At 41.5% G+C, this 18,399-nt stretch overlaps 1 protein-coding gene across 11 annotated transcripts in view; it reads right to left on the bottom strand.

The window, feature by feature from the left end:
• The window catches only part of KCNMA1 (potassium calcium-activated channel subfamily M alpha 1), a 784,008-nt gene that overhangs the window by 90,606 nt on the left and 675,003 nt on the right, over nucleotides 1–18,399 (bottom strand). For 4 of the 11 annotated variants that reach the window (XM_053584058.1, XM_053584059.1, XM_053584060.1 and 1 more), the window contains exon 19: nucleotides 2,939–3,025. The exons of the other annotated variants lie outside the window; for them this stretch is intronic. In XM_053584058.1, coding sequence (XP_053440033.1) covers nucleotides 2,939–3,025 — 87 coding nt within the window. The remainder of the gene's footprint in view (nucleotides 1–2,938; nucleotides 3,026–18,399) is intronic. 11 annotated transcript variants of the gene reach the window in all.

Raw genomic sequence — 18,399 nt, 5'->3', positions numbered from 1 at the left:
GCAGTGCGGCGTTGTCTAAAGGCTGACTGACACAGGGAATGGGCACAAGAATGTGGTGCGAAGTGAGGGCCGTAGCGGAAGAAATGCAGGCAGGCGAGCACCTGCAGAGAGCGGCCATCCTCTCTGCCGCACCTGCTCCTCCGTGCCCGGCACGGGCCGGGCCAGATCAGTCACTCAGCGCTCCAGGCAGAGACTACGTGGCTGGGAGGATGTGGCATCTTATCAGAAACGAGTATCCAGAGCAAATCACAGAGAGACTACACAGCACTTAAAAGATTAAAGGAAATAAATACAGCCACATAAATGGTATCGAAAAAAATCACTTAGAGTTGATATGCATCTCTCCTCAAGCAAACAGGCACTCAGAGCTGACCTGAATCCATCTTCCTTTCCCAGGATAGGGGACAAGACGTCCCAGGCAATAATGGGGTAGAAAGGCAGCGAGGGTGTGTGTGTGTGTGTGTTTGTGTGTGTACTTTCGCCATTAGAGAGTAGAGTAGAAAGTCTTACACTGACTCTACCCATAATAGAAGGTCACTTCTTAAAACGGGCCACTTGCAACTACTGCATTCTTCTCAGCGTGACCTCGAGTAGTCACGTAATATGCTGGACCAAATAGCGTGTGTGTTTGTGTTTGTGTGCGTATGTGAGTAGAGCTAGTGAGGGTACAGGTTCTCTTTTACACAGCCTTCTAAAAGTTATAGTTCAATATTTCCCTTCTCCAAACAGTCTATTATCTAATCTAGTCTCCGGTGGCTAGCTTTCTTCAAGGTCACCAGATGTTACCATGGCTGTCTCATATAGTAAGTCCATATGAATTAAGTCCCCAAAGGAAGTCACCCTCCCTGGCTTGTCCATTAGATCTTTTGCTTAATTTTTGCTCCTCCATTCGCACTGGGTGTACAATAAATAGTCCACTTTGGTTAAGTGGTCACCATTCTTAAACCTTGTCGCTGTTTACTTGCACTGATCTTCAGATGGGACTCTTGTGAGTGAATCCCTGTTAGCTAGCTCCAGGGAGACACCCCATGTTGGTAGTAAGGTTATATCTCCTTCTATGCAAAGAAACAATTTATTTTCATTGCAACTCAGAAAGATCATCCACCATAATCATACTGCATTGAAACTGGGGTTTGTTCTCTTAAATAAAACTTGTGTTCAAAGGCTTTCTCCCACACTCGTGGCCTGAAGATGGGGGAAATATTTCCAGCTTAAATTATGAACGTTGTGTAATGGAGACCATTACATATGGTGTAGATCCCCCAAGAGGAGCAGTGATAACTTCTTTTTCCTAAGTACGATATAAACCATATTTAATTATTATCCTTACATGGATCCTATCAATTTCTGCACATTTAAAGAAAGCAGATCTAGGAAAACTTTTAGGTAAGCTATAAAATATAATTTACATTTCATGGCCTCCGTGACTACCTGAGAGGAATAAAAATGAAATTAAAAGGGAGGCTTCAATTTACTTACTTTTACAAAAGACAAATGCATGGAAGTAATGGGCCACCACCTCATGACAGTGCACATTGAGAGGTTCATATCTAATCTCTTTTTTTGGCTAATTACATCTCTATCTTGAGCATTTTCACCTGCCTTTGTACTATGGGAGCCACATGAAGACATGATCCTTTAAAGAAACCTGACTTACCAGGTTCTTTAAAATACAAACAAGTTTGGGCATCTAATGTGGAATTTTTATAGGATGTGAACTTCATCTAGTCTCCAAGTACTCATAAAATTCAAGGGCTTGTTTTTGCACATCCCTAAGTATAACACTTAATGTGCTGTTGTAACTTCCCAGCGCTCCCTTGTCTAATAGGCACTGAATCTAACAGTTTTACAGTTTGGGAAGACTCAGTGCTAGAAAAATGTCAGGCAAGTCTAATGAGGCTTCAGATCCCCTGGTTTGCGCTAGAGTTTAATTTAAAGTTACAATGATGTTGTAACATGTTTGCTTATACTTGACTAAAGAGGATTCGTTATTTCAGTGACATAATCTCCAGACAATGTTCTGAGAATTGATTTAAGATGTGGTGGTAATTCCAATAGCCGTAATGCAGAGTCGAACATCTGTAACAACATTTTTACTCGACTTTTCATCAGCATTCTGTTTTCAAGCAAAAGAAAGGCGATGTCTTCCAGAAACACTGGCCAAAACTCTGAGCTTACTTCAAAATGATCATATATTTTACTGGATTTTTAAAAGAAATATCTTCCTTTATCAGCCTCGCCAGATGGCAGACTCTGGGTCAGAGTTTACCAATGCCTCTTCATGGGTCCTCGGGGTGAAAGGGGCCAACAGTTCCAATCCTCAGCTTTCCCAGACAGTCTAATGCCTGCTTAAGATGGACCCAACACTCCGCTCCAGCCTGAGGCTCGTTCCCTCCTCTGCGTCCCCCCAAAGAGATTTAGGGGGATGGTGCCTTTTAAGACTTCAAGGTGAGTTTTTTGGCTAGAGTTTAAAAATCGCTCAAAGCAAATAAACTCAAAAATGTAATAAAAGGCAAACAACCTATAAGCATGAGTTGACCGACTATCTCCATTACGTTATTAATCACCACATCTGCAGAAACCCACATCTGTACACACTTAGCAGGTCATTAGTAATGTCATATTCACACTGGAATCACTCAGAGTAAGAGTCATGCAAAGTGGTTGGAACACAAAGGCATGTAGCTAACAGAGCTTCTGACTGAAGTCTTGTGCAAGCTGCTAGTTTGGGAGTGGGGTCATTTTAATTATTATTTATTGTTTTTTTATGGATTTCCCTTTTGGTATTTTGCTGCCCAGCAAGCTAAATGCATGCTGAAATCCACAGCAGGACATCCGTCTTCTTCAACTGAGCTCAGCACGTTAGAGTAGAATGTTGGGGGGGGGGGGAGTGCAGGGCGCTTATTAAAAATTGGGATGGATCCCAATCCCCCTTCACCTGGCTCAGTCACAAGCTGAGAATTGGAAGTTGCCTTCTTGAACTCAAATGGGTCTTTGGGATAGCGTGATCTAGCTGCAACCTTGACTGCCAAACAATAAGGAGACAAGAAAATAGAAATTAATCTTTAGTGAAATCCCCTTGTTAGAAAAGTTCCAAACCAATTTCAACGTTGCATAGCTTTGAATTAAAATGGAAGCTTCTCCCTTCCATTCCCTTAAAATGGAATTGCAGGTTTTTTCCCCCTTTTCTTTTATCCTGATGACTTCCTGAAGTTCTTTTTGCTATGTTGTGGTCATCCATGCCGGTAAGGATAATATATCTGTGGAAATTCAGAAGGCAATCTTCTTTGGGCAATAATTTCCAAACTATACAAAGTTTCCCCTTCCCCCATAATATATACAAACACAGAAGACTTGGTTCATTACATTCCACGTCATCAGGCCTCAATGTTACACTACTGCTTTCCACCTCAAGCCTCCGGCTCGGTCAGCCCCCGTGGGTGTGATATCATTGCCTAACTTCAGGAAATGTCATGTGTCTTCCCCTCCTCAGAGAGAGGAGTTTGCAGTATCTCCTTCTAATGTCAGCAGCATCAATGGAAATTGGAGGTTCAGCGTTTTGGACTACAAATGCTGTTTTACCAAAATTAAGGGTAAGGAGTGAGGGCAAAATTGTTGGAATAGAGATCTAACAGTGTGCTTCCTATTTTCTTAGAGGTTCGTCCAACATTCCCCCAAGAAAAATCATCTAAGTCATTTTGCAATATGCAATTCATCATGGACAAAACTCCCAAGTGGACCTCACTTCTCTCTGACATGACTGTCTGGACCTTTCACCACAAAGTCCAAGCTACTTAACCAGCAAAGTCTTAAAATGTGGCCACAAAGAGTGCAATCCTTGGATTGGAACATGGAATGGTCCCGACTTAACAGAGAGACATTTCCTGGCCTGTAATCATAGCTATTAAAACCCTGGCAGTCTGTAGCACAAACCACACTGGTGAGGGGATGCGGATGCTTCTTTAAGCAATGCAGATAAACAACCCACACTGTGAGTTTGGTAGTACAATTGCTATAAAGAATAACTCACTGCCATTTCAGGATGAAACCCACAGTGGGGAATGTTTTGTGCCCATCAAAGAGGCTGGTTAAGCATAGCTAGGAAGAGGTAAGCCAGGTGTCCGAGCCAGGTTCCAAACGGAGAGGGGAGGGGGCAGCCCGACATCAGTGCAGGGAGTGACAGGGGTGGGGGAATATCCTTAGAATGGCCTTCTCTGGTCTGATGACCTTCGTACATCATATATCGTATTTTTTCATCAAGAAATTGATGAAAAATTTGCAGCATTCTTGATGCAGTCTATGAGGTTGATTTTCGAAAGATCACGGCTAATACGAATACACAGATAATGAAAAGATGAAAGACTCTTTCTCTTAAATGCAACTGCAACAAGCATACTATCCTAAACATATCTACCTCTGTAAAATTAAACAATCACATCATCATACTATTATCTGGCAGGATCATTTCACAACTTCTAGCTGATAAATAGGAAATACATTTATTTGAAAAACCCACAGGGTATAGGTTTAAAAAACTCCATCATTACATACAATGAAAACAGAAAAGTATTTCCGAGTGGCCCTTAGCATGGGCACAGGGAACACCTGCCCCACTGCCCCACTGTGGGCTGCCAGGGCCAGGAAGGTGGCTCGTTGGAGCTTTTGCATTTCTGGCTTTTATGGAACTAATAAGAGAATGAGGAGGGAGACTCTAAGGAATAATGGGTTACGTAGAAGTTAATCACAGGGTGTATTTCTGGCTCTATTAACTGCCTAGAAAACCTGAATTGTGTAAGTTTGAGTCCATCAACACAGAGTAATGAAAGAATTCAGCTCCTACATGGGACAGAGAAAAAATACTATCAATATAAAAATATATTAACAGAATCCAGATGATCTAAAATGCAATGTTCTCTACAAAATATTGAAAGCCTTGCAGATCCTCTAGAATCAAATAGGAAATACATTTCCTGGACCTATGATCCCCATGCTGAACCCCTCCCATATCAACCCACAAGTCTTGTGTTCTATACATATCCTGGCAGGAGTACAACCCTCCCCAAAGCCTCCTGCATCTAGAACAGTGTTTTTCAAACTTTTTTTTTTTTTAATCTCATGGCACACTTGAACCTATAGTCAAACTTCCGTGGCATACTTAAATTATTTTGATCAAAAAAAAAAAAAGAGTAAAAAAAAATAGACTTACTGTGTTTTGAACTTCTTTTGCAAATAATTTAATTAATAGTCTTCAAAAATTTCCAAGGCATAGCTAAGCTCCTCCGCACATTGGTTGAAAATCACGGATCTCGAATCTCAGCTCATGCATCTAAAAACCTAACCTACGAGAACCACGTGCCCTGCTCAGTAGTCAGTAGAAAAATTCCTTTTGGAATTTTCTCATTGCCTTTGGCATTTTCCTTTCTTTTTTCTTGGAACAGACTGTCTCTATCACCTCAAGGGCAAAGAAAAGGCTGGAACAAAGATGACAGGAGGTATCAGCTTCTGAGAGATAAGACAGGTGAACACCAGAAGTCTAAGAGGAAATAATGCAAGCATATCCTTGAATTATTGCAATGGGATCTGGAGATTGGGGTGGTAGTAGGAGATTGGGGAGGTAGTAGGAAATGTATTTCCTATTTAAATCAAACAGGGTGAGGAGAGAAGCACAAGAATCCAATGAAAATAGCCCCTTCCCACCTATTCTGTCTCCCCCTCCCCACACCCCCCACTCTTAGCGCTGACTAGATGGTAAAGGCTTTGCAGCCAAAAGGTAAACCTGACTCCTTCCCACAGCCCTAGCATGTGCCCGGCATGTTTGGGGGTCAGGGGGTACAACTTTTAGAGCAGGGATGAGATTCACCATGTCCTTGCCACCAACAGCTGCCTTTTATCTTTCTCCAGTTCAGAGGTCAGCTAACTGTAGCCTGCTACGCACTGTGTTCAGCCCATGACCTAAGAATGGATTTAACATTTTTAAATAATTGGGGGAAAAACAGCTAAGAAGAGCAACATTTTGTAACACATTAAAATGATACGAAATTCAAATTTTGGTGGCTATGAATAAAATCTTCTATGACCACAGCCATAGCTGTTTGTTTAATTATTGTCCCTGGCTGACCCGCAAAGCCTACTGGATTAATGCTCTGACCCCCAACAGAACAAGTTTGCCTGCCCCCACAGTAATGTAATCTTCTCACATTTCCTAGCTTTCCAGTTTTCGAAAAGGACAATGCTCTCCCCAACCTGCCAAGACAGCCAAATAATACAAGAAATGCAGGTGGAGCCCACTTGGAGTGTACAGACCCGGGGATGGAGGGCTGGACTGAGATAGTTTAGCAACTCTGCTGTCGCTACCACCCAACCTGCTGTTAGCCCTGCTGGTCCCCTTGTGTTTGAGGTCACAAATCAGGGGAGTCTCACATATTCCAGCTCAGGCTAAGCTAGATTCCACCGCTTCGTACTTCGGAAGCACAGCAGACCGCATCTACTGTGAGCAATTCCTCGAAGCTGTCAGTGTCTGCTGTCAGTCCGCCCTGCGAGAGCCCCATACAAGACAACAGATTAACCATTAGACTAGATATGTTGAAAATATACAGCTTCAACCTTTCCCCAGCTAGCTCAGAGCGATATATAGATGATTATTTCAACCGTCAGCTGCCGCATAGATTTAAACCCCTGCACAATAACTCCTGGATTCATCTGCCCCTTGTCAAACTTGCACAGCTTTACTTGGAGGATACATGGTGTGGCAGTTTCACTGTGAATCCAGAATGATCCAGACGGCTGCTGTCTCTTTGTTAACAGGAAGCCAAACTGATGAGTTTGTAATGCATTTCTTATCAAAGGTAGTTTCAGAAGAGAAAATGTGTCCCATCAGTTTGGCGAGAATTTCACATACGGGCTTAATCAGAACATCTCTGTTATTTTCTTGAGGAAATGGATAATTTTGCATCCATCCCATTAAATCACTTTATGCCAATGAATTATGTATTTACGAATTTATAATTATCCTTGATTTTCCCCTTTTTGCAGTACACTTAATAAAATCATCAGCTGGAGCCTGCAAAGCAATGGGGCTTAATAGATACAAGCATGCTAATACATATTTTTTAAGTTAATGCTGATCTTTTGGAGCTGGGTATCTAAGATGATGATTGTGAATAAAGGGATTATAATTTTCAACCCGGACATTTAACAAAGGCAAAATGTACTGTAATGGAATTTGTGGAGCCTGTAACGGAAACTCTTTTTCTAATACTGTTTAGTATCAGATAGATTTGGATTTACTGTAGGTCAGATCAGGTGCCTCTGATATGTATCAAGGGAAAATGCCTGTTAAGATGCCAAACACCATTCCCGGCACATTGAAAGGGCTTCTGGTAACAGGTGCCCCGGCTGCTTTTCTCTCCTCGCTATCGCTTCCACCCCTCCTGAATTCAGTACTTAAACACCAGCACCGAAGTCACTATTCATCCTGTCTGGCTTTAAAATGATGACGTTTTGTTCATCTTGCAATTTTCTTTTCATTTTGCTATTTTTTAAATATTGAGTACAACTCTCATTTATCTTGGATCCACAAGTTTTGGACACCCCCTTAAATTTGGTGCCAAAGGCAAAAGCCTCTCCCACCTCCCCCCATTCCCAGCCCTGCCCTGTCCACTTCTCAAGGGTGTTGGAGGTGCTGGTTCTGCCTCCCTGCGGAACCGGATAAGGCAAAGGTAAAACCGACAGTTAATTTCTTTTCATCGCTTCATGCTGTTTGCATGAGATTGTTAAGGAAGGCCCTTGCAACAAATGTTTCCTCGTGGGTTTACAGACTGTCAGACGGCCAAAGGAGAGGGGGAAAGATCATGCTGCCTCGGGGATCTGAGATTTGCCACCTGCCCAGAGTGAGGTGAAAACAGAAAAGAGAGATGGGGTCACGTCGGGGACTTTACTTCACATCCCACATCCAATTCTCCTGGTTAACACAATGTTGATTTACATTTCTGCTTTGGGGCGAAAGTTCTTATTTGCTTACTTGTTTTGACTCAGATTTTAACAAGGAAGCAAGTAAGAACTTTCTTATTCTTTCTTAGAAAGAAGGTAAAATCTCCCTGTGAATAGCTTCAAATAAAAATAACTGGCTGAAGATTTCAATCACATCATTTCCATTTTCACTTTGCTATTTACATTTCTAAAATTAATGCTTGCCCCAGTGATTCTGCTATTCAAAGACGAATTGTATACATGAAATTATCTCCTAAACCATAAGCTGTGATACAGATAAGAACCATTATTATTATTAACATCATTATCATTACCGTCTCTTCCATAAATACCATAGAGTCCATTCAGTCAGTCCTGTCAAGGGCCCCCAAGAATTCTAATATGTATTCCAGATGGGTGCAGTGATACTTTCTCTGAAATTCAGATAAAGGTAAGATGCATGAGTTTTTAGTGCAACCCAGGTGCCCGATGAAGAATGTTCTGCCAGAATGCTTTCAAAATACAGTATGCTTTTAACCTTGGGAGGTATGGACCAGTGTGGATTGTGATTTTACACTAAACACAGCATTTAGTATGTCTCTTAAGGGCGTAGTCACCTTCCACAGATGCTCTTGAACTACAAAATCATTATCTGTATTTTACTATAATTTATCCTCAGACACATCCTGGGCAACACTTTAAAAAGCTAGTGTATGGTGGGGCCCTTTCTGGATAACAGAGCATAAGGGTGGAGAGCAACAGCAGGCCTGGAAGGGGGTTAGGCATGTTCTGGCTTCACCTCCTTCTGCCTTAAGGCTAATCTAATATGCAAACCCTGAATGAGGGCCAGGGGCTGCTGACTTCCAATCCACATCATTTGCCACCAGCATTTTGTCAATGACAATAGGGTACAGATGTGAGCTTCATCTGGGGTCAGGCCGCCTGCCCAAGTCCCAGCTCCAACTCTCTCTAGAGCTCTCATCTCAGACAGTGACTCCACAGTGACTCCCAGTGTCCTAAGATCTGTGGTTATAAAGAGGACACCAAGTCTGGGGAGATGCTTTGGATTAAATGAGATAACCAGGGGCCACAGGCTGAACAGCTGGAGAATGAAATACTGTCACCAGTAATGCTGCATTTGGAACCACAGGGTTTTACACCTGGGGCAATCTTTAAGTATGAAGATGGCTCTAAAAATGCAAGTTTCTAACTGCTATTTAAAAATCTTATAGAAGACTGGGACCCCATTGCAGGAGTGTACCTGTCTTCCGGGGTAAGAGATGACCAGCTGGTCAAATACCCACTCCTGCCTACTGGGCCCCAGGCATAGGGCAGGCACCCCTGGCTCACATTTCCTGCCCTGCACCCAGTGATACTCAAATACAATGTCCCTGAGATAAAGATTTTCAGGCACGGGATATTCCTCTACAAATGTATTGAGAGGGAAGAAGCGTAACAGTTAAGAAGGAAGGCCTTGGAGCCACAGTATTGGATCTGAACCTGGACATTTGGCAAACTACTTCACTCCAGTTTTCTCACCTATAAAATGAGAATAACTGGAGTATATATCTCATAGGGTCATTGCAAGAGGGGACTGAAAATAGGAAGAATGCTTAGAAGAGATGGATGTGTTACTTAGTGCAATGTAAACATTTCACATTGCATATCAAAGCAGTACCCTGAACCCCATAGATGCATCAATGGACAAAGTTATGATTTAATAAAAACTAATTAATTAAAAAAAAAAAGAGTGCTTAGAAGAGTTCCTGGGAAGCCCTTACCGGATATGACCCACCACTAGAACCTTGGCTGTTAAGACTCAGAGTGACGGTAGCTCTGCTGTTGGTTCTCCCAGCTCTGGTCTTCTGACTTCTGACATCGCGTTACCCACACGAGCTCCCCCTCACTCCCCTTCCCAAGCAACTGACCACCACTGGGATGGGTGCAAGTCCTCTGCCCACCTGCACCCCCACCCTTTGCATCTCATTTGACTGTCACCTTTGTCCCACATTTCATATGGTCCCAATGAACACTCAGGTCAAATAATTAGGTTTTGCCAAGTGTTGTAAAAATAAGACACACCAGAAAACATTTAAATGGACCTCAAATGAGAGAAGGCTGGGACCATTCAGGGCAAGAACAAATGAAAGTCAGATGGAAACGCAGAGAAACCCCGCTGTTCCCTCTAAATGACGGGAAATGCATGCTGCCGGGTTGTGGGGGGCTCTTTCCCTTGAATTACTGGTGGGAGGACGCAGGATGGACAATAGACATTTGCTAATTTGCAAACGATGGAAAGGAAGCCAGGGTACCACAGGGTGGAGACAGCAGCCCCTTCCCCGGGCCTTCCCACCACACCTTCCCTTCACCTGGCTGCTCTGAATACCCCTTCATGGGATAAGCTAAGCTGCCTCCTGCAAGAGGCCTTCCCAGATGACCGTGACAACGTAGATTCCCTCCTTTCTTTAAAATCCCTTGGCACTTCTCATCTCATGCCCTGATATTTCCTTACTGTTACTAACTTACTCATTTGTTTTCCATTTCAATGTGTCCTATTCCTTCTGCTGGACTTTTAAGCTCCTCTACTGAAGTTCACCTATCTCTTTCACAATGCCCAGCCCCAGTAAGGTTCTTAATAAATTGCTCCTATTGGCCAGAGAGAAGGCATCGCAGAGGGGAGAAGCTCAGCTTAATGGTCAGGAGACCCACGTTCTAGTCCTGGCCCAGATCAACTGTGTGACCTGGACAGGACACACACCCCTCCTCACACCTTTCTGACTCTGTTATAATAATGATTCTGGGCTTAATGAGGGGCATTGCTTGTCCTTTCCTTTTCTTTTCTTTAAAATATTTTTAAAGATGAGCAACAAGAGAGAACTACAGCTGGAGAAATGAGATGATTGCATCAAAAAACAGATAGTAATTCACAAGTTATAGAGAAATAACACAAGATGTGCAAAAGACTTTGCATGGTACTGTCAAAGGAGGGCTGAGCGCAATGTCTTAGCTTAGACAATAAGTAAGTGCTGGGGAGTGGGGTGTTCAGAAAAAACAGAAAGACTTGACACAAGAATAGGATGGATAGAGACGTCAGCCTTAATCACCAGAATATCCCCAGAGTGAGCACAGGGCCTGGCACGATGGCAATCGTCTAAGGTGTTGCAGTGAAGAGCGGAAGGGCACACTGGGTACAGGGCAAAGCTGGGACAGTACTGAACTAGGGAACTATAAGAAAATCAGTTTGGCTAGAGCAGGAAAATGTATTTGAGGGCACAGTTGTAGGTGGAGGGGGCAGACAGCATAAGGCTTTACGTTCCAATGACAGAATTTGGACACTATTTGGTAACATTCTGGATCCTCTGAAAGTTATTTTTCCTTCGATTTAAATATCCCAATTCAAAGAAGACAGTGGATGAGGTTTATACCTTGGAAAAGTCTGTCAAAAACTGCCCAGCTCAGCCCACTTTCTTTCCAGCTACTTAAAAGTTACAAGGATTCCAAGACAAGATACATGTATGGGCGTGGAACTGAGATCAGAAGGCCCCTGGCAATGGTCCAATTCCACGGGAGGGCTCAACGGTTTTTTTTTCTGGCAAGTGTGCCCAAAAGGAAAATAAAGTTATTTAATGCCTTACGAAGGGGCCCCATGAAACTCATGAGGCCTATTCCTCACGACACAACCAGTTAAGTCTAACCGGGCCTTCAGGAGGGCTATTTCCTGTCTTCAACTACTGGAGTTGCATTCACCCCCTGTAAAGAGAACTGGAGGGGAAGCTATCAGGGTCTTATTTTTACGTAAAAATTGATTATAATCCATAGTTTCAAAAAACATTTTCAACAAAACCAATGCTTTAAAGCAGATTCACTGAGAAGGCAATGTCCCCCAATCTTCTATTCCTTGGTTTTGTCTAATCAATAACACTTCAAGATGTTCTTGTCAAAATCACATAAGTGGACAAAGTAAAAATGTACATTATATTATCCAAAACTTTGGTCGACAGCCCCTAGCCCCATATACCTGAGGAAAGTTTAAAAAAAAAAAAAGAAAAATTTATATTGGATTCTCAAAATTAAGTTTCAGAGGATTAAATTACAAAAACAATAAAATGCTGTATCTGAGTCCAAAGTTTTTTATAGCCTGATAGAATGTAGGAAGGAAGAAAATAAACAGTTAAATAAGTCACTATGGGATGTATTTTAATTCTCCCCTTCCATAACCTCAGTAAATCCATTGTCTCCAGCAGAAGCTAATGTTTACACCCAAACTTTCCACACAAAAGGATACTGTAGATTAAAAAAACCTATGTTACTAAAAAGATACAGCTGTATCTTTAAAGGGGGGTGAAAATAGGCTATATGTGAACAAAGGAATCAAAAAATAGTTTTGTTTTTATTTTGCCTTACTGACGATGACTAAGTTTATCAGCATTTTTGTGAACAACCTTATTAAAAAACAAAACAAAAACTCTACTCTTATTTTTCAGAATGTAGCTCTAACCCAGAAAGAAAAGCAACATTATTTGATTAACTTGGATTCTAGAGTAATTCTTGATGCAGGAGCATCATGTTCAAATGATTTTTGTATGGGACAGGTGTCCAGGTATATCAGTCACCTTTATAAAAATACTCATCATCCTGAGCGGAATTGAACTTGGGGAATGAATTTGCATAAATAAATACTAGATAAAAATGGTGAATTTACACATAACAATAATCAGATGACCAAAGTCATCCAGTATTAGTGGTGAATTTGATACGCTGTAGTTACCTTTCAAACATACAGTAATATTTACTTAACTAGAACTCATTAACCGGTCTAACGGGGCCTTCAGGAGGGCTATTTCCTGAGAAATCTTAGCAATTGAAAGGTGTTGTCTTAGAGAAAATATAGCTCTTGAAAAAGCAACAGTTTTTGATATTCATTTTAGAGAAATAAAGGAGGCAATCTGGGATAGAAAAGGCAGAAAGTGGGGAGAAGGATATTCCATAAAAATCCAGTCGGGTAGTTTTCATTTCTAGAAGAGCAGCGCCACCTGCTGGTAACCTGCATTTCAGGGCCTTCTGCGGTTTGCCGGCCATCTATCTTACCATCTATGCATAAATATACAGCAGTATTTCTCAGCTTCTGTTATACATAAGAATTTTATTACCAGTCGGCAGATTTCTAACACACTGGTTGCAGTTTAATAATCCTCTATTACCTGAAGTATGGGTTACATAAAAACCTAGAATGTTAATTGTTGACAAACCAATTCTAATATGCAAAGCACTGTGAGTCACCCAGTAAATATACAAATAAATCAAAAGGGATAGCTCTTTTTGCTCTAACAACGTGTTATTAAACACCACAACTTAATCACTTACATAAAAATAATGTACATGAATTTCGACGTACTAAGAAATCAGGAAAAACGCATTATTAATCTTACTAACAAGAGCTTTTCCTTCACGTACAATTGAGAGAGAAATATTTTGCCAAGAGTATTTTTCCCTTTCTTTAAAAAAAATGTACCTACACCGAACTGTCATTTAGGAATTTTCTCATATAACAAAACCTGAGTTATAAACAACTAAGATTACATCTATAAAATGTTATATATTTTTTAAACGGCAATAGAGAAGTAGCGGAAAATATAAGTCACTGATACAGTGAGCAGAGGAAACACTACCTGTCATTTCTCAGACAAAGATCACACAAATGCGATAGCAAAGGAACATAATAAAAAGAAGAAACAGGGATGTGATAGGTGACTCTGATTATATCTGCAAAGGAAACTGTGAAATAAATTAACACCCAAGTACCCACGAAAGGCATATCGTAGCTTCACTGCAAGTGATCGTTATGCAACGCAAAAGGTTGCTGATTTTGTAAGAACAGTAATAAAATGTAGGCTGTGAAATCTTGTGGTGATAACTAATGACCACGCTACTTACAACTCTGATTTGATCTCTAACGGAAAAAATATATAAAAATATAAAAATACTCTCAAGCATAGATGTATGCATGGGGATTGTATTTTTCACTTGTAATAAATAAACACCAAATGGGATCAAAGGGCCCCAGTAAATGAAAAATGACAGGTGCCCTGATTTGATCGTAAGCAAAACTACCATGTTGATAACATTCCAGGGGTTATGGAGAAGGCAGAGATGATCTTGGATTGCTATGAAAAGGACATGAGTGCATGGCCCATTCAGCTGATGGGAAGCCCACTCCAGTTCCAAAAAGTTATTAAGATTTAATCTCTTACAATAACAACAACAAAAACACCTCATGTAGCAATCCCAAAGGGTATCCCTTTTAAAACACACGTGTGCAATTTTGTTGTTTCTGGTAAAATCTGTGGACTCTATTCACTTTCAGTCTTCCCATCTGTCTAAGCTGGAGAAGGCACATTTGTGAAGAGAATCAAATGTCAGAATGCTTCTTTCGAGTCCAAAGTGGCTCCAGTTATCTACACAGGAAACTTGGTTGGGGCTGGGGGAAGGTCTCAGGCCTAAGCCATGGGTATGTCTTGTACCCACTCCAACTGGCTACCACTTGCTCTGGAGAGACAGGGCTGCCAGGAGCAATTTTGGGCAAATGCGAAGGGTGAGGGGGAACCTGATAGGGTTCAGGGTTGTTAAGATTTGAGCTCCCAAGGCCTCGCTCCTAGAGTTGGTCAGTGTATTGGTCCAGACAGATAAGGTCTAGACAGCTGGCAGGGGCCTGAATGACTAAAGGTACATGGCTCGCCTTAAGAGCAATTGGGATAAAATCAAATCAATGAGGAATCACCGGTGGATGAAAAGAGCTTCTTGGATTTAGAAATGTATCATAGACCTGAAGGGCTGCATGAGGTCACTTGGGTAGGAGTGAAACAATGGGTCTGCCATGGCTTCCCAAGGTATACCCGCCTGGGCTCAAATACTAAACAACATCCCCAGAGCCAAACTGGGTGCCTGTCAGCAGAAGCGAGGGATGAAATGTGTCTCCTTCAGATGATGCGGTGATCAGTTCCAGATCTATCTCTTCAAGGGCTGTCCAGCAATCAAAGGAATTGGCTGTTTGGAAACAAGTGTTCTGTTCAAAATGGTCTAAAGGAACAAGAAGGAAGATCTCCAGCTTTGAGATCCACTTTTATCTTAAGACATGTACTTAATACACCACAGAAACATGTTCCAGGCAGAGTTTACATGTTATTCAGCAAATATTTAATGAGTTCCCATTGTGTGCCTTGGCTACAGGGTACAATATGCTGAGAATTCAAAAGCCAATGAGACTTGTTTATTGTTGTTTATATCAAAGGGAAAAAAACCCTCAACATGAAAACTGCTCTGTATGGAGTTTATATTAAATATTACAGGCTTCCGGAAGACAGACTCATTCATTCTGATTTGGGATAGACCAGGGTGGGCCAGCCAAGAAGGCTTCACTGAGATGGCAATGCTTGACCTGTGCTTTAACAACAGGGGTTGGCAAACTTTTTCCCTAAAAGGTGAGATAGTAACCAACTATTTTGGGCTTTGTGGGTCTAGACTCCTTGTTGCAACTACTCAGCTTTGCTGTTATACCTTGAAAGCAGCCAAGGGCTATATGCAAATAAATAGGTGTGACAGTGTTACAATCAAACTTTACTACTAAAATGGGAGAAGGGGGCAGATTTGGGCCTTGAACTCTGCTTTAGAAGATAAGCAAGTTTCAGTTAGCAGAGGAAAGGAAAATAATCATGGGCAGTAAAAATAGTTCTAGAAATATGTCAAATAATAGTAATAAGAAATGTTTGGTGAATGCTTAAATGAAGGATCATCACATGGAGAATGGAGCTAGGAAAATCGATTGAGTCCAAACTACAAAGGGCAAAGCAAACTTATTTTGTTATCGTCGAGCCCACGTTAGAGATGGACAAATCAGAAAGGCAGGGTTTCCGTAGGATTAGGAATGATAAGGAGACCCAATGTCACCATTTTCTAAAGAACCCAGTATCTAAAACCCTAGCAAGGACTCTAACAGTTGGGCTAAGATATAACAAGCAGATAGACTTGCTTTCATCTATCACACATGTACTATTCAAACTAGCTCCTGGAAATCCCCATTTGCCCCTAAATGCTTCCACAAGTTTGTTCCTAGGACCCAACAATAACAAAATAAGGCAGAATAAACCAGGAGGCTCGCTGGGGCCATCAGCAGTTACTGTTCATTAGGAGAGGATTGGGGGCCGTCGGCAGGGAGACTTCAAGTGGACTGGTCTTGATTGTCAATAGCTGATAATGTTTTGATTATTAATAACCTCCAAGTCAACGAAACCCAGATAATCACAGGCCTCCACAGGTGGAAAAGAGGCTATTTCTATATCTCTCTTGAGAAAAAAAAAAAAAAAAAAGATATCTTAAAAGAAAACAAGCTCTATAAGTAAAAACTTATAAAAATTTTCTGGGCTCTCTCTACATACCCCTATATCTCCAGCTCTTGGCCTAGAAGGTGAGAATTCATAGCCAGAAGATCACATTGCTATAGTACATGATTTCTCCACCCAAAGAAGAATTTCACAATTTTTCCTTATAGTGCTTACTAGAATGTTGGTAAGTAGACAAGGCATTTTAGAAGGATTTACACCAGTAAGAGTTGAAACAAAGAGGACTTTTAGTGTCTATGTCAATCAGAAAAATGAAGATACTCAGAGTTGAAAGAAAGCTTAAAAAACAGTATTCCAATACCCTCATTCTACACAAAAATTTTGCAATGCCTTTCAGGTAGCCAAAATGGAAAGGAACATCCCAAGAAGATTAACCATGTCTTAATAATTTTGTTGGCTTGTTTCTGTTGAGACTATTATTTCCTGATCTAGAACTTAAGTACTTTGACTTAATTTTAGGGTCTGTTATGCTAAGCTGCTCAGCTCTCAGTCACTACTGATGGGTTTCTCTGCCTGTGGTTGATGTGCATTTTATAGGAACAGCTTAATAGCATTCAATCATTTGGGAAAAAATACGTTAGCTATGGGTAGGATGGTTTACAACATTGTGGGGAACGACAACCTTCCTATCTACAAATCTACTCATCCACTAACTATGGTGGTCTTGGTGAAGTTCACCTCCGTTTCTGATATTTCATGTGTTAATGAAAGATGATGATTAATAATAATAATAATAATTAATCACAGTATTCAACATGTGCCAGGCAATCTTTGAAGAATGCTATGTGTATTCACTCATTCTATGAGATCAGTACTATTATTATCTCTATTTTACCAAAGGAAGCTAAGGAATAGAGAAGTTCTGGAACTTACTCATAAAGTCACATGGTAGTAAAGGAAGATATCTACTCTGGAAATTCCTGGAAGAAAGGAGATGATGTTGATGCCTTGAAAAGTGTAAAGACTCAAACATATGTAAGACATTACGCTTGGCACACCCATAGGCATTGCCTGAGTGAACGTGTCAAAACATGACCACCCTGGGACTTATTCCCAAAGTTCCCAGAAAACATAAACCTCACTCCCTTGTCTCTTTTTCTCTTCTCTAACATTCCCAAGAATTCCATAGGGAAATTTCGAACAATTCATTCCCTAGGCTTTAATTGCCAATGAGATCCCTTTGCTCACTGCATGGTGAGGAGAGTAGCTTGGGAATCCCCTAGTCTACAGAAGAGGAAAGAGAGGAGATGTCTGCCTGTTTCCCATCTTCATCCTCAGAGATCGGTGAAGGGGAGGTGCTTCCAGTAAGAAGCCACTTGCAATTTCACATTCATGTCCCAAGACTTCCAGACCACGTGCCCTGAGCCCCCTCCTCCCTGTCTGCATTCTTGGCACATTTCCTGAGTTCGTTTTCACACTGCCTCTCTTTTCTCTGCAGGTCATTCTACCTACTTTTCCGGTAACACCCCTTCATGGCTTTGGCTTGGAAGCATCCCTGCCAGGTATATTCTCTCAGTTGGATAGGACAGGCTATATGTGGATATTGACCGCTCTGCACCAAAGAAATGACCACATCAACCTTGATGAAAGGCAGACGGCAATTCAGATGCCACTTAATGGGAGGCAACTACAACACACTCAGGCTTTGGGCGCCTCAAGGTGGGAGGAACTGTCATTTGGGTGCTGCTGTTGGATTCAGTCTGCCTACTTCTAGTCAGAGCAAATGACCCTGGCGGTCATAAATGTTTCGCACATATGGGCGGGCTGCTGTGGCCACCTGCACGTGGTCACACCTCTCTGCAGTGGGCCCCTTTCTCACAGTGACTGTACTCCATGCATTGTTTCTCATGCCACCTGACTCACAAGAAAATGGTCAGATTTTCAATTAATAACACTTACATGCAATGTCACACGCTCTTGATTTTCTAGAAGAAATGCTCTGTGCGTAGTGTTGTTCTTGCCCTCTCCTCATTTGAAAAATTGGTAGACACTTGCCTGTGTGATTTTTTTCCCCTGTGCTGTTTCTAGACCCTCT

The sequence above is a fragment of the Nycticebus coucang genome, chromosome 3, assembly GCF_027406575.1.
Source record: "Nycticebus coucang isolate mNycCou1 chromosome 3, mNycCou1.pri, whole genome shotgun sequence".
Classification (NCBI taxonomy): domain Eukaryota; kingdom Metazoa; phylum Chordata; class Mammalia; order Primates; family Lorisidae; genus Nycticebus; species Nycticebus coucang.
Note: the sequence above shows the minus strand (reverse complement) of the source record. Positions and strands in the feature narration are given on the sequence as shown.